A 16,960-nucleotide genomic window follows, 5' to 3' on the forward strand; every position below is an offset into this window, starting at 1 on the left:
AGACCCCAAACTGCTGAGCAGAAGAGTATTAACTAAATGTGGTATTAAAAAACAATTCCTTGAAAACATCTTAAAATGTCATCTTATATTTTTATAGAAGACAACTGATTGTTTTTATGTCCTTCATGAATTATTTGAATTGTGGTTTAAACCTGATTGTTCTTTTAATTAAACACTGACAGAAATTCTGCTAACAACGAATATTTAACCTTTAGAAAAGGACAGGAAGTTAGATCCTTACCAAAATAAAACAGACTGTGATGGTGTTTTTTTTTTTTCTTGGCCACTGTCTTAAATGATTTTACGTGACTCTTTTGAAGAAAGATTTATGTAATACATGTGAAAAATAACAATAGCCACAATGCTACAGAAACACCTTAACAGAAACATTCACCCAACAAAAGCAGCAGCATATTACGTCCTCTTTAATTTTACTTCATACACCAAGTTTCAACATCAGTCATGTTTCATAAATAACCACTAAATCATGTGTTTCTACTACAATGACAAACGACTCCAACAGTTCATTTGTGAAATAAATGAAATCAGTTAGAAGAAATAACCTCAAATAAAAATGATGAAGATAAAAAGTGGAGTTAAATTTTGATTTTACGAAAATGAAGGTTATAAGGAAGCCGAGAGGGAGTGCAAAGTGCACGATTTTGAATTTTCTTTAGCTTTTAAAATTTTACATTTTTAAAGTTCTGATTAATTTCACCTCCTTGTGCCTTTAAATCATTTAAATAAAACACTCAAGAGGTGGAAAATCCTACATCATTTAAACTAAAGGCAACTCGAGTCTACATTAAGGCCACAGCTTGTAAATGGGGAACAAATCACAAATGACGTCTGTTCACAGTTAAAATCATTATAACTGATTCAATTTAACCACTTTTTACATGGTTTGGTTTGGTAGTCTTTTCTAAAATTTCCTATTAGTATTCTGAATGTCTTTTGTCCTCCTCATGCCAACCCATTTAAAAAAAAAAATGGAGACATTTTAGCTGACTCAAAACACTAAATGTCTGCTGTAGGAACATGGGCAATATGAAAGACAAATATAGTTTTTGGGGGGTCTGAACAGTGAAGTCCTCACAGTTTGTAAGTGCATTGTAATGGCCACCAGGGGGCGATACCTGTGGCTGCAAAAAGACTGCTTGTCCTACAGATTCTATGCAAAAACATCCCTCTGCCCTGACCCCACTAAACACTCAGGTCATATTGAATAAAACCGTCAGTCCATTTAGTTCATTATGGTCATTTTAAGAGCCCGGCTATCCTTGTGATTGACAAGACATTATCCAATGAGCTGATTGTTTCAAAACAATCAGCTCATTGGTGATGGTGAAAAAAAGAAAAAAAACTGAACTGAACTCGAGGCTTCACAGCAGTAGTTCATTAACCAACGCGTGACGTCCATCTTATGGTGTCTCTATCAGAGATATAACAGCAGATATAAAATACTCCATCTTTGGTCCCTCCTGCTGAGGATTTAACCACAATCGTGTCTGAAATCTCATTCGTCCATATTTAAAAGTGCACAGCTGGGTTCACATGACAGCTGCATGAAGCGCTACATTTGCTGTCAAATGTCTTTGTGATGAGGCAGATTTAACAGTTGCAAAGGATCCTACACGCTCCTTCTGGATTCACTGTTCGCTCATAGAAAGTAAAGCAGAACTCCTCGTCACCCCAACATCTGCTACTGTTTCAGGATCTCATTAGAGAGCCAGGCCAGACCTTCAACCAGACCGGTGCCGCTGACGGCGCAGGATGGCTGGACCGACCACTGCACAGACACAGAAGGATGAAAATATTAACAAGACACAGAAACAATAGGGCTACAAACAGCATTCATCAACGTCTTCAACTTGTAATGAATCGTTTTAGCTAATTACTCTTTCATAATAACTGCATGTGGGTTCAGTTTGGGGCATGGCTGCTTTGACTGACAGGTGTGCCAACACAGATAATACCTGTCTTGTTCTTCTTGTATGTTATTAATCTGTTTCTCAGCACTAATCAGCAAGTCTGTGTGTTGCCCCCTGCACAGTTTATGCAAACCAAGTCACTTTAATCACACTGCTAACCACATGTGGAAGACAGAAAACTCTGGAGCCAAACTTCTCCCATGCTCAGCAGAAGCTGGGGACACCTACCGGCTGTGACACTCCTTTTAAACTCAGGGCCTCGATGATGTCACTGACCGACATGGCTCTGGGTAAATCCTGCTTGTTAGCAAAGACCAGCACGGCCACGCCCTTCAGCTCATCCTCCTGCAACTGCAACAGGACAGTAAAACTAACTTTAACACGAGTCTGATGATGGTCTATTTCAAACTCAGACCTCTGACTGGTACTGTGTGGATTAAAAGCTGAATGAAGCAGTGTCGAAGTACCAAAGTCGTTAAAAGTTAACTAAAACGAAACTAAACTACAAGTAAAAATAAAAACATTATAGTTAACTAAAGTAAAAGCTAAATTAATGAAAACTGATGAAAAACAAAACTATGGATAAGTTTAAATCTTTTTACCAGTGTGTGCAGCTCCTCAGATGCCTCTTTGATCCTCTCTGGGTCGTTGCTGTCGACCACAAATATCAAACCCTGAAGACAAACAGACAATATTTAAAAGCTCCTCACTGCAGCTGCTTCATAAAACATAAACACAGACTCCTGGGTTAAACGCCTGTGTTTACAGCAGCAGTCTCACCTGTGTGTTAACGTAGTAATGTCTCCACAGCGGCCTGATGATCGTCTGACCACCAACATCCCAAACTGTGAAGCTGATGTTCTTATACTCCACAGTCTCCACATTAAACCCTGCACACGCACACACACACGGAAACATGTTTATTATTATTTAACTCTTTTATATTTCTCTCTCATAACAAGATGGAGGTTAAAAATGCTGACCAATAGTTGGGATCGTGGTCACGACCTCACCCAGCTTCAGTTTGTACAGCAGGGTGGTTTTACCTGCAGCATCCAGACCCACTGCAGAAACACAAACACACACACACAAGTGTTACTGTTGAAAACACAACACATATTCAGCTGTCAAGTATGAGTTTAGGGGCAAAGGATGCAGACATGTTACTTAAGTGAGGGCAATACATAAAATATCCACTTAGAACAACTAAACAAAGTTGACAAAAACCACATACGATCTTAATATTGCTCAGTTTTTTTGTTTTTAGCTTGCTTTTTTGTTCTTAATGGGTTTTTTTAAATTTAATTAATGGATTGATTTTTCTTTCTTTGTTCAGGCCACACAAATAGTAATTAGTAATAATAACACTTAGAATATGTAAAGAAAATGTCTTCACACTGCAGAGGAAGTTCTCACATATTTTACATACTATAGGTGAATTATAAATATAAAGATCATTACTGTTAATGTTATTTTCACTTTGTAAATAAGAAGTAAGCAAAAACTGAGGCGAAAAATGGCAAAAACTGCAGAGACAATAAGAACCAATAATCCTGAAAGCTTAGATAATTAAACTACACGAGACTCATGTCAGTTTAAATTACATCACAATGTGTCAGAAAGAATAAAATTGCATGTTGTTGTCATAACAAGTATTAACTCACCCATCAAAATCCTGACGGGATGCTTGGAGAAGAGCCTGGAGAAAATGTGTGAGATGATGACGCCCATGATTCAGGTAAGCCTCAGGTAGAAAGTGTCTCTCAGGTAGAAAGCCTCTCCGCTCGCTGTGCCTCTTTGTTAGTGATGGGACGTTCTGTATCGAGGCTTCGGAGCGTGTGTCGAGTAATGGAGGGGGCGTTTCCGCGAAGCGCGTATCGAGGCTTGCTTCATTTATGGGAGGAGCTGAAAATGATGACGTCCGAAGCCTCGCTGCCCGGCTGTACCACGTGACTGGTTCATGAAGTGGTTCGAACTTTGCCGCGAGATATGACAGCGATATAAACCCCTCAGACTTCATTCAAAAATGTGGGTGTTTGATGGAGAGTTGCGGTTAGTGAGAGTTTGGAGACCGTTTGGAGGTTTATGAGAGTGAGGAAAGTCAGGAGAGAATGGAGCCAGCTAAGAAGAGGAGGATGTCCTCCCCTGTGTGGGAACATTTTGATCTTATTCCTCCCAACAAGGTATGTAAATTTCTACAGAAGATGTATTTTCATGATACTGATGGTGCAATACAATTTATGTTGAGCTGTCTTGACTTTTGTACAAGGTGAAGTGTTTGCTATGTGCCAGGGAGCTGGGATATGACAACAACAACACCTCATCCATGCTTAGGCACTACAGAGCTTTGCATGAGAATAAGGGGGACACCGATTGTGGAGCAAGACCAGGTGAGCCATCAAATGTCATGATAATATAGGATGCAGTAATGTTACTAAATGATATAACAATATTATACAACTGTTATAAGTTACGTGTGTGATATTTATATTTGTGCTTTATCTTTATTGTCTTTCCTCAGGAGAACAATCTCAAATAGATGAAGACCTGGTCAGCATGGTGATTGAGGACTCCCAGCTATTTAGCATTGTGGAGGACAAAGGATTCAAAAGATTTGTTAAATCATTAAATCCTAGCTATGTTCTCCCCACTAAAAAGGTCATAAAAGCAGTGAAAATTTAGTTTTTACAGAATAAAATGTGAACAGGCAGGATTGAGGCTCAAAGCCTCAGTGTGTAGCTGTCCATACCTCAACGTTACAAAAGCACAACTACTGTCCACACCCCAACCACACCTCACCTCACAGTAAATGATCATTTCCATTTCAAGCATTTCCAAATAATCATTTCCCATACTGCCACTATAAATATACACAGTATACTGCCATCACTACAATATACATGTTTTACACACTCCTTTTGTTGTTGACATTTACAGGCTGTGTGCAAAATGCCACACTCTTCAAATTCATGCCAGCTATTATTTTTACGTCCAGTAGGTGTCCTGCTAGAGCAAATGAAGCTTCATGAAGCTTCGCGTTGGGGTGAACCAATTGGATGAAAAGCTTCAGTGCTTCATGGGGCTTCATCTGCCCATCACTACTCTTTGTGTCTTTGCATGTGTGTGTCGGTGTTTTATAGCGCTGCATTGTGTTGTTTTGCTCTGTGTATGTGTTATCCATGGTGTCATCAAGACTGCTGTCAAATCTGGACACGGTGGAACTAGCAACAACACCGGAAAACACTGGAAAACTCAACTTCCGCTAATCCAGCTTTCAATTTAAGAGCGCTTTCGAGCCGTTGGAATTGTTGGAAAACAGAATCAGAGATATCAGAAGTTAGAACAATAAACTCAGGAACAAGATTACTGTTACACAGCACCGCAACATTTTTACTTAAATTATGTCATGGAAATGCAACAAAACCTGATTGAACAATTTAAAGATTGTTTTATTCATATGCAAAACAAATTTAATTGTTCTGCGCATTAAATTGCAAAACATTTCTTTAACAAAATGGGAACAGAGGAACAAAAACACTGTAATACATCTTCCATTTTTACCTTGTTTGCTAAAGTTAAAACTCTAAAGTTTTGTAAAGGCAACTATATGTGAAATGAAAAATTGTGCTCTTGATCCTCAGTTACCACTTTTTGATAAGCAAGTGTTTATTTTCTTAATGTGAGTAGATTGTATGTGTTAGTTATGATCTCCAGTCAGGTTTCAAAAGTCATTTTATTGCTTAGTTGGTTCCAAATAATAATAATGATAAGAAGAAGAAGAAGAAAACGAAACAATTCCAACGGCTCGAAAGCGTTCTTAGTTTGAAAGCTGGATTAGCGGAAGTTGAGTTTTCCAGTGTTTTCCGGTGGTGTTACTAGTTCCACCGTGTCCAGATTTGACAGGAGTCTTGATGACACCATGGGTAACACATACACAGAGCAAAACAACACAATGCAGCGCTATAAAACACCGACACACACATGCAAAGACACAAAGAGGCACAGCGAGCGGAGAGGCTTTCTACCTGAGAGACACTTTCTACCTGAGAGACGCTTTCTACCTGAGAGACACTTTCTACCTGAGAGACGCTTTCTACCTGAGAGACACTTTCTGCCTGAGGCTTACCTGAACCATGGGCGTCATCATCTCACACATTTTCTCCAGACTCTTCTCCAAGCATCCCGTCAGGATTTTGATGGGTAAGTTAATACTTGTTAGCTTAATTATCAGAGCTTCCAGTATGCCGAGTTCTTACTGATATCGCTGTAGTTGTAGTCCCGTACAAGCAAAGTCTGCAGTTTTGTTAAGTTTTCTCCTCACTTTTTGGTTGTTTTCTACTTACAAAGAGCAAATAAGTTTAAAAGTTATGGTTCTTATCTTTATCACCTACAGTATATATCTATAACATCTGTAATTATCTGTATAGTGCATCTGTTTGAGGGGTTTCTTTGTGGTGACTGATTCAAACGATTTTCACTCAAAGGAGACTATAAAGTCATTTTATCTTATCTCAGTTTAGGATAAGCTTTATTAGATAGTTAAGGTTGACCTTGAATATATTTGACTTTTAATTATTAATTAATCGTTTCAGACTTATATTTTTCTTTACTTATTAAAAAAATATTACTATGACAATCAAGCGCAAGCAAACAAAAAACAACAACATGTCATTAACAACGTAAAGAAACTTTTTCTTATACTGAGCAACTTCAGAAGAAAGCTGTTGTGCAGTTTTTGCAAACTTGAGCCTCAGCTTTGATTCATTCAAATTTCTTCTAATGAAAAAATCTTTCTGGGACTCTATGATGCCCACAGTTTGCATTGCAAATGAATATTTTTACATAGCCTGCCCTTATTTGCTGTTGCCATATTACATAATACACTGAATACACTGGAATGTGAAGAAGAATAAGTACTACAGTATGTGTGGCTAGGTATAAGTATTACGTACTTTTATTTGTATTACAGGTACTTAACTGATGATGGATTACATACAGAACCTGTGTTCATCTTATAAAATATGACTTGTTATGTTAAGTGATGGTAATCAGCTGCAAGCTATATAACTAAAATACTACTTTACGTTAATGCATCAGCAGCCATAGAATATAATTGATATTACTGATGTGTAGCATAACAATACACAAGGGAATGTTCTTGTTTTTGTTCTTAGACTCTGCTAGAGCAGCTTTGCATGATTGACAGTTCCAAATAATCCTTATTTGTTTAATACTGGGCCTTGGTGCAGCCAGGTTCATCCTCTGTCTGAGGCAAGATGTTGTAGTTCCTCCCCGTCTTCTTCCTGTTCTAGCTCTGTTCTAGGATGCCCTCTGGACCCAGTGGAGGTGGTGAGTGACAGGAGAACGGCGGCTAAGCTGTCATCCCTGATGGACAACATCTCCCACCCCATGCAGCAGACTGTGACAGCACTGAGCAGCTCCTTCAGTGGGAGACTGCGGCACCCACGGTGTGGGACGGAGAGATTTCGCAGGTCTTTCCTCCCCACTGCTGTCAGACTCCATAATAAAGACTTTAACTGATCAAGCACACACATCCATACATGTGCAATAATACTAAGTGCAATAATCCTTTCTGTCATCGTTGTATTTTTACTCAGTTGTATATAGTATTTGTATTTGTATTCTATTTTTATCTTATTGTATATTTATTTTATTTTATTCTACTGTATATAGTATTTTATTTTATTCTATTCTGTACAGTTGTGTACTGTATTTATTCTTATTGTATTCTAATTTTTGCCTCATAACTTTTGCACTGTCCACTTCCTGCTGTGACAAAACAAATTTCCCAAGTGTGGGACTAATAAAGGTTATCTTATCTTATCTTATCTTATCTTATTGGCTGCCCCTCAGAAACTAGGGGTTCTCAAATGAAAGTTGTTCTAAGTGGATATTTTATGTATTGCCTTTACTTAAGTAACATGTCTGCATCCTTTGCCTCCAAACTCATATTTGACAGCTGAATATGTGTTGTATTTTCAACAGTAACACTTGTGTGTGTCTGTTTGTGTTTCTGCAGTGGGTCTGGATGCTGCAGGTAAAACCACCCTGCTGTACAAACTGAAGCTGGGCGAGGTCGGGACCACGATCCCAACTATTGGTCAGCATTTTTAACCTCCATCTTGTTATGAGAGAGAAATATAAAAGAGTTAAATAATAATAAACATGTTTCCGTGTGTGTGTGCGTGTGCAGGGTTTAATGTGGAGACTGTGGAGTATAAGAACATCAGCTTCACAGTTTGGGATGTTGGTGGTCAGACGATCATCAGGCCGCTGTGGAGACATTACTACGTTAACACACAGGTGAGACTGCTGCTGTAAACACAGGCGTTTAACCCAGGAGTCTGTGTTTGTGTTTTATGAAGCAGCTGCAGTGAGGAGCTTTTAAATATTGTCTGTTTGTCTTCAGGGTTTGATATTTGTGGTCGACAGCAACGACCCGGAGAGGATCAAAGAGGCATCTGAGGAGCTGCACACACACTGGTAAAAAGATTTAAACTTATCCATAGTTTTGTTTTTCATCAGTTTTCATTAATTTAGCTTTTACTTTAGTTAACTAGAATGTTTTTATTTTTACTTGTAGTTTAGTTTCGTTTTAGTTAACTTTTAACGACTTTGGTACTTCGACACTGCTTCATTCAGCTTTTAATCCACACAGTACCAGTCAGAGGTCTGAGTTTGAAATAGACCATCATCAGACTCGTGTTAAAGTTAGTTTTACTGTCCTGTTGCAGTTGCAGGAGGATGAGCTGAAGGGCGTGGCCGTGCTGGTCTTTGCTAACAAGCAGGATTTACCCAGAGCCATGTCGGTCAGTGACATCATCGAGGCCCTGAGTTTAAAAGGAGTGTCACAGCCGGTAGGTGTCCCCAGCTTCTGCTGAGCATGGGAGAAGTTTGGCTCCAGAGTTTTCTGTCTTCCACATGTGGTTAGCAGTGTGATTAAAGTGACTTGGTTTGTTAGCTGCAGTCATAAACGGTTTCGGCTGTGTTCTGTGTCTTGTTAATATTTTCATCCTTCTGTGTCTGTGCAGTGGTCGGTCCAGCCGTCCTGCGCTGTCAGCGGCACCGGTCTGGTTGAAGGTCTGGACTGGCTCTCTAATGAGATCCTGAAACGGTAGCAGATGTTGGGGTGACGAGGAGTTCTGCTTTACTTTGTTTGTTGAGTCTTCTGTCTTCTATGAACTGAGGTGAGAGGTGAATTCAGAAGCAGCAACTTTGCAACTGTTAAATCAGCCTCATCACAAGGACATTTGACGGGAAATGCTGTCACTCAGAGTTCTAGAATAGACTCAAAAACAGGAGATAAAAGTCTAAACGGGGCTAATTTTTCATTAATTTTTATTAACTTTTCATTTTTTTAATCACTTTTGTTCAAACTTTCTGAGACAACACAAGCTGCTTTAAAACTGCCTCCACAGGACACACCAGAACGGTGTTTTAATTTTTCTCATCTATCAGACTTACTTTACTTACTAATGTAGTACGTAAGTTATCGAAGGTTAGCATTGTCTCAAGTGGACCACGATGAGTTTTATCCTTACCACAAATGACGTTTGAAATGTTTAAACCACATTTTATGAACAGCTGCCAGAAGTTGTGCCTTTGATCGTTAAATTCACTACACGTGCCAAATAACGCCCTAACATGTGTTATGTTGTTTTTACCTGCAAAAAAAACCTCAGTGCTGCTCTTTATTAGCTAGCTGGCACCATCATCACAATGAAAGTTGTTTAGCAGTCCCTCTGATGCAGCCAGTCATGTGAACCCAGCTGCGCACTCCAAATAGTGATTGTAAATATGGACGAATGAGACCAAAGATATAAAAGAATTGTATATCTACTGTTATATCTCTGATAGACACAGCATAGATGGACATCACCCACTGCTTAATGAAATATTACTGTAAAGCCTCAAGATTTGTTTGTTTTTTGTTTTTTTTCACCATCACCAAATTGTTGTTTTGAAACAATCAGCTCATTGGATAATATCTTGTCAATCACAATGATAGCCTGGCTCTTAAAATGACCATAATTAAGTAAATTAATGACTGTCTTATTGAATATGACCCGAAACCAGACATCATGAAAGTGTTTAGTGGGGTCAGGGCAGAGGGATGTTTTTGCATAGATTTTTAGGACAATCAGTCTTTTTGCAGCCACAGGTTTCGCCCCCTGGTGGCTTTTACATTTACTTAAAAACTGAGGGCGTCACTGTTCAGTGAAGCCACCATTTTTCATAAGGGTTGGCACGTGGAGGACAAAAGACATTCAAAATGCTGATGGGAAATTTTAGAAAAGACCACCAAACCAAACCATGTAAAACGTGGTTAAATTCACTCAGTTATAATGATTTTAACTGTTGAACAGTCCTCATTTTTGATTTGTTCCCCATTTACAAGCTATGGCCTTAATGTAGACATGACTTGCCTTTAGTTTAATTGAAGAAGGATTTTCTATCTCTGAGTGTTTTCTTTAAAAAAATTAAAGGCACAAGGAGGTGAAATTAATCAGAAGTTTAGGATTTTTTTTAAAGAAAATTCTAAATCGTGCACTTTATTTGATCAACAGAAGACTCTGATGGTCCCTCTCAGCTTCCTTATAACTTTCATTATTGTAAAAAAAAAAACAATTAACTGCACTTTTTATCTCAGGTTATTTCTTCTAACTGATTTCATTTATTTCACCAAAGAACTGTTGGAGTCGTTTGTCATTGTAGCAGAAACACATGATTTAGTGGTTATTTATGAAACATGACTGTGATGTTTAAACTTGGTGTATGAGGTAAAATTCTGGGTGAATGTTTCTATTAAGATGTTTCTGTAGCATTGTGGCTATTGTTATTTTTCACATGAATTACGTAAATCTTTCTAAACATGTTTATTTTTCCAGATTCACTTTGTCATTATTGTATAATAAAGTTGTCATGGTGGAGAGGTTGTGTATCTTTGTGTTATTTTGATAAACACTGTTGGAATTTCCAGAGGGAGTTCACAATAAAATAAAGTAACATGCACTAAATGTTCACTGCCATGATATAGATAAAGTAAAGTAGGTCGACCTTTGCAAAAGTGTTTCCTTCTCACCTTCACCTACTCCACTATGCCTGAACTCTATTCTTCAACTCTCTTTTGTCTCTGTTTTGCTTTTTTAATGGACACATGGACACATCATTGCTGCACCTTGGGCCCATCTGCCACACATCTCTCCCACTTTCAACTTTCTCATGCAGTACCACAGCTCCTTTCTTGATACCCTATCGTATGTAGTTTCCACAAAGAGAAAGAACTTCTCAAAAACACTCTTAAACAAAGCATCTGTGATGTTCTTTCTTGTGAAACCACAGTGCTGCTCATTGATTGTTGTCTCTTTCCCACAGTCCAGCCTCACATATAACTCACTGTAAGCCTTTTCCTTTGCCTCCCAATTCTACTGTCTATTTTCTTCATCTCCCTGACTAGCCCACATTTTCCTTGCTAAACTCTTTCTTTAATCAGAATCAGAAAGGGTTTTATTGCCAAATGTTGAGCAGGTTTACAACATTAGGAAATTGCTGCGGTGCTTCAGTGCAAACATACTGTCATAAATTACGCTTAAATAGACATGAAAATAAAAATAAGAATAAGAATTAAAAGTAAATACTTTCCTGTCCTCCTTCATTTCACCATCAAGTCTCCTTGTCCTCTTGACTCTGTTCAGTGGATACACCAAACAGCTAGTGCTGTACTTTTCCTAGTGAAATGTCTTCTCTACTACGCAGTGCCTGTCTTAACCCCTTGCTGAACTTTGTGCAACATTCCTCCTTCTTCACCTTCCACCACTTAATCCTTGCCTCTGCCTTCATTTACTTCCTCTTCTTAACATTCTCCCCTAACAACACCTTAGGTCTTCTATCCTTTCCAGATTGCTCCCTCTGTGTAAGATGTAGTCCACCTCTGTGCACCTCTGTTTTCTTGAACCAGTCCGAGTAGTGCACTTGGTGGCTCCACCGTGGCTTGTTCTGCCAGGTAAAGGTAAAAAAAATAAAAAAAAGATGTTAAAGCTTCACTTTCAGAGATGGAAAAGATGTGATTTGGTGCTGTATAAATAAAACGGAATTGAATTAAACTAAGATTAGATTCAAAATGTAAAGTTTGATAACTAATTTTCCAAAACATGAGGAAAAATATTAAATGATTTCTAAGCTGCTACATGTCACAGCATGTCATGCTTGCATGCAAAGCATAATCTGCATCTCATAACAGCTTTTTGTAGCTCTATCGCGATATTTCTATGGCACTTCCTCTTTACTGATCTCTATTTTTAAGGATGGATTTAAACGACATGCTGCCAAGAGCAGTTGCAGTTCAGCCTCATTTCCTGTGGGAGGTGGTTGAGAGCAGAGATCTGTTCCCTTCAGAGAACAGAGTTTGTTTCTGTTCAGACAAAGCGAAACTAAACGAGAGTCACTGAGAGAGTGAAATGGCACAGCACAAAAATCTAATGGACAAGGAAAAATTCTGCTGTTCAATCTGCTTGGATTTACTGACGGATCCGGTGACCATTCCCTGTGGACACAGCTACTGCATGAACTGTATTAAAACTCAATGGGATTCGGAGGATACAAAGCAAATCCACAGCTGCCCCCAGTGTAGGCAGACTTTCACACCAAGGCCTTCGCTGGTGAAGAGCATCATGTTAGCAGATTTAGTGGCTGAGCTGAAGAAGATTGGGCTCCAAGCTGCTCCTTCTGATCACAGTTATGCTGAACCTGAAGATGTGGCCTGTGATTTCTGCACTGGAGTAAAACTGAAAGCCATGAAGTCTTGTTTAATCTGTCTGGCGTCTTACTGTGAGAAACACCTCCAGCCACACTATGATTCGCTTACATTCAAGAAACACAAGCTGGTGGAGCCGTCCAAGAAGCTCCAGGACAACATCTGCTCTCGTCATGATGAGGTGATGAAGATTTATTGCCGTACTGATCATCAGAGCATCTGTTATCTCTGCTCAATGGATGAACATAAAGGCCACAACACGATCTCAGCTGCAGCAGAAAGGACTGAGAGGCAGAAGGAGCTCGAGGTGAGTCAAGAAAATATCCAGCAGAGAATCCAGGACAGAGAAAAAGATGTGAAACTCCTTCAACACGAGGTGGAGGCCATCAGTCAGTCTGCTGATAAAGCAGTGGAGGACAGTGAGAAGCTCTTCACTGAGCTGATCTGCCTCATCCAGAAAAGCTGCTCTGATGTGAAGCAGCAGATCAGATCCCAGCAGGAAACTGAAGTGAGTCGAGTCAAAGAGCTTCAGGAGAAGCTGGAGGTGGAGATCACTGAGCTGAAGAGGAAAGACACTGAGCTGAAAGCGCTCTTAAACACAGAGGATCACAACCAATTTCTACAAAATTATCTCTCACTGTCAGCACTCACTGAGTCAACAGAATCATCCAGTATCAATATCCGTCCTCTGGGGTACTTTGAAGTGGTGACAACAGCTGTGTCAGAGGTCAGAGATAGTCTGCAGCACATTCTGAGAGAGAAATGCACAGACATCTCACTGATAGTCACTGAAGTGGATGTTTTACTCTCAGATCCACAAGCAGAGCCAAAGAGGAGAGCTGGATTCTTAAAATTATCACATGAAATCACACTGGATCCAAACACAGCGAACACATGGCTGCTATTATCAGAGAGGAACAGAAAAACGACAGCAATGAATAATCAACAGCCCTATTCTGATCATCCAGACAGATTCACTGATTACTGGCAGGTTCTGAGCACCGATAGACTGACTGGACGTTGTTACTGGGAAGTTGAATGGAGAGGAGGAGTTCATGTAGCAGTTGCATACAAGAATATCAACAGAGCGGGGATGGGGAATGAATGTGGATTTGGAGGAAATGCAAGATCTTGGGCATTGAAATGTTCCCAAAACAGTTATACATTTTGGCACAACAACATCCAAACCCCCATCTCAGGTCCTCAGTCCTCCAGAATAGGAGTGTACCTGGACCACTGTGCAGGTATTCTGTCTTTCTACAGCATCTCTGAAACCATGACCCTCCTCCACAGAGTGCAGACCACATTCACTCAGCCGCTCCATGCTGGACTTCGACTTAATGGTTGGTGTGTTTTTGGAGCAAGTGCCAAGTTCTGTGAACTCAAACATTTATAGTCTTTCATATTCAAGTGGGTTTAAATCTGGATTCGAAATACATTGATAACAATTCATATTCGTATTGATGCCTTTATATGTTTTTGTCTTCCAGTTTATGATGTTAACTTAATGAAGACATCAGCAGAGCTGCCTCATTACAGATGTTGCTCTCGTTAATTTGTACATGTGCGAAGAAATCTATGATACATTTACATGTATCTGTAGGGCAAACTGAGTGTTTTTGTTGTTTTCTAAATTGACAAACAAAATATAAAACTTATCATTATTGAATAGATCATTTGTTGTATGTAATGTGTGAAAATAAATGTTTTTCATACATAACAAATAATTTAATTATTTATTTATTTATTTATTTTTTAAAAAGGTGTTTTTGATCATTTTTAATTATGGTGAAAACATACTGCATATGTGGATCATCCCTATGCAAGAAGCTGTTTTAAGTTGATGATGAGGTGACTCATCTAGTGATGCTGTGTGATATTGCAAACTTTGGTATCAGTCCAATACCAAGTAAATACACGGCCGTGATTGCCGATACCAATACAGATACTTTAAACCTATAAAGTAGGTTAAAATCAGTGGATTTTTATCCACTGATCAGTTTGCAAATCATCATCACTTTCCTAAATAAAACACATTTTAATGATCATAAAATGTCTGTGATTTTTACTTTTGTTCATAGGACAAAAGTAAAAATCACAGTAAAAAAAACAAACAGTAAAAACATACCTTCCAGCTTTTCTTGTATTTGTTTCTTTTTAGACGAGGAAAATAAATTTCCTCGTCTTTAAAGCACTTTAGCTATTGTTGGTTTGAATGTGCAACGTGGTGTATATGCCCACAGTTTCAACTTTTTAGTTCAGGTTATTATAGCAATTAAGCAGCACACACTTTGTCAAACAATAAGTCTGACTTAATCAAATCACCTGAATCCTATTATTTACAAAGATACTTCTGTCCTTTATCAATCATTATATGACATTTTAATTAAGAATTTAAAAAAAATCATCTGTCCACTTTCCACTGCTCTTTTATTTTAATTTGCATTTCACATAATTTTATTTTACTGTGCTCCAACCCATTTCAGAGTGTGATATTTTCATTTAACACAGCTACTTTTTTCCAATTTGGAAAAAAGTAGCTTTATTTATATATTAAGCTTTTTTACACTGCAGTATTACATAAAGTATCATTTTCTACAATAATATGTAAATCATGTGACAGAAAACTATCATCATTAAATATCATCACTAGTATAAAACTATTTTTTCATATGAAAATGCAAAACAATTTGCAGATCCACCTTACGTAGAGATAATGGTTTTGTTTTGTTAAAAAGGTATACCAATATAATGACTAAAATTTACTAAATGAGCTTCATGTTTTATTAACTAGGACTTGAATGAAGTTATTGAGCCCATAATTCTTCAGGAAACTGCCAATAAGCCAGCTCATAGACCTGTAGAACAGCTGCCCCCTGCTGGCCATTACACAAATAAAATACAGATTAAATACATTTGGTCTAGCGGTATAGCTCACCGCACCACCACTGTGTCATAGCCGGCACAAACATAAATAAAACTGACAAATCCTTTTAATCTTTGTCTAAATGTTCCTTTCACTCTATGTTTGTCTGAAGCTCGTGCTGCTGGTGAAGTTTTGCTTGAAGTGAAAAACAAGAGCAGACTGAGTCAGGCGGATGGAGTTAGTGCTTTATTATCACCGTAAAGCCTTTTTTAATCATGACATGGGAACATCAATCACTGAAACATATTTACAGCTCAACATCAGCGATCCTGTCGTGTTTACTTCGTCTGTAAAGTGCAGCTCTGTCAACACGAGCCTTTCACTTGGTTACAGCAAAAACAAGAAAGCAATATCTCACCCCCACGTGTCCCAAAAAACTAAAATAAAAATAAAATCATCTTCAGTAACTGTTGATTTCGGCTTTTTAGAAACATCTCCACTACTTTAACCTCCCACAAACGGAGAGGTGTGTCTGTGGCCTCTTTCATCCCTACATGAAGAACATGAAACTTAAAACCCCCCCACAAATAATCATCGTGAATCACTCTGGAAATGAAATGCAAGTTAATGAATAAATGTGCGATGAACATAAAAGGCCCCAGACAACGACCCACGTATGCATGCCTGGTAAATATTAAGACATTAGAAGAAACGGACTCAGCAGGCAATGTGAAAGAAGATGGAGTCTGTTTTTTATGACACACAGGTGGTTATTGGTTTTTCAACACTGTATCAGAGGAGCTTAAAGTCTAGTGTTTTTCTTTTATGAACACAGAAAGCCATGTTCTCCTTTCAGTTTGAGGGAACTTGAGGGAAATTTGTGCTTTTCTCCCTTTTATTTATTTATTTATTTATTTATTTATTTTAACAGACCTCCAACTTTGCAAATGTCAGACCAGCAATTCACACCCGGAACAGCCCCGAGAGAGGAGAGAAAAGCATCTTTGGCTCACTGACGTGGCCTTAAATCTTCACGGTTAATTGGTACGAGAGCTCATTAACAAGTGTTACTGTCATGCAAACTCTGCTTTCATTTACATGGGCTCCGACCCTTACAGCACGCTAACACACACATACAAACACTGCATACGAACAGCTTGAAATGCTGGAATACTGAACTGATTATGGCATGATTATGGCTTCACTAATAAATACCCAAGAAAAAAAAAAAATCTAAATTCAGAATTTTTCCAAGTCTTTTTTAAATAGAATTTTTTTTTCTGGTTTAAATCAAATTTTCATATTTATGTTCATACTGGTTGTGTTTTTGCTGTAAAATCTGTACAAAAGTACACTCCAATATTTAACACGAGCAAATACGAGGCTCCT

General features: G+C 38.4%; 3 protein-coding genes across 3 annotated transcripts; 2 read left to right on the forward strand and 1 right to left on the reverse strand.

Moving 5' to 3' along the window:
- Positions 1–397: 397 nt before the first annotated feature.
- Positions 398–3,726, reverse strand: LOC113022235 (ADP-ribosylation factor 4-like). The gene is made up of 6 exons (XM_026167404.1): positions 3,596–3,726; positions 2,915–2,995; positions 2,712–2,821; positions 2,534–2,605; positions 2,160–2,282; positions 398–1,789 (listed from the first exon to the last, which is right to left on the reverse strand). Exons 1-6 carry the CDS (start codon positions 3,660–3,662, stop codon positions 1,703–1,705), a joined length of 540 nt encoding a protein of 179 aa, XP_026023189.1. The 5' UTR covers positions 3,663–3,726; the 3' UTR covers positions 398–1,702.
- Positions 3,727–5,757: 2,031 nt separating this feature from the next.
- Positions 5,758–10,866, forward strand: LOC113022237 (ADP-ribosylation factor 4-like). The gene is made up of 6 exons (XM_026167407.1): positions 5,758–6,131; positions 7,972–8,052; positions 8,146–8,255; positions 8,362–8,435; positions 8,668–8,809; positions 8,984–10,866. The coding sequence occupies exons 1-6, from the start codon at positions 6,065–6,067 to the stop codon at positions 9,068–9,070; spliced, it is 561 nt and encodes a 186-aa protein (XP_026023192.1). The 5' UTR covers positions 5,758–6,064; the 3' UTR covers positions 9,071–10,866.
- Positions 10,867–12,402: 1,536 nt separating this feature from the next.
- LOC113022227 (tripartite motif-containing protein 16-like) lies at positions 12,403–14,321 on the forward strand. Its single transcript, XM_026167397.1, has one exon. The coding sequence runs from the start codon at positions 12,410–12,412 to the stop codon at positions 14,099–14,101; it is 1,692 nt and encodes a 563-aa protein (XP_026023182.1). The 5' UTR covers positions 12,403–12,409; the 3' UTR covers positions 14,102–14,321.
- The last annotated feature ends 2,639 nt before the right edge of the window (positions 14,322–16,960 follow it).

The sequence above is a fragment of the Astatotilapia calliptera genome, chromosome 5 (genome assembly GCF_900246225.1).
Source record: "Astatotilapia calliptera chromosome 5, fAstCal1.2, whole genome shotgun sequence".
Classification (NCBI taxonomy): Eukaryota; Metazoa; Chordata; class Actinopteri; order Cichliformes; family Cichlidae; genus Astatotilapia; species Astatotilapia calliptera.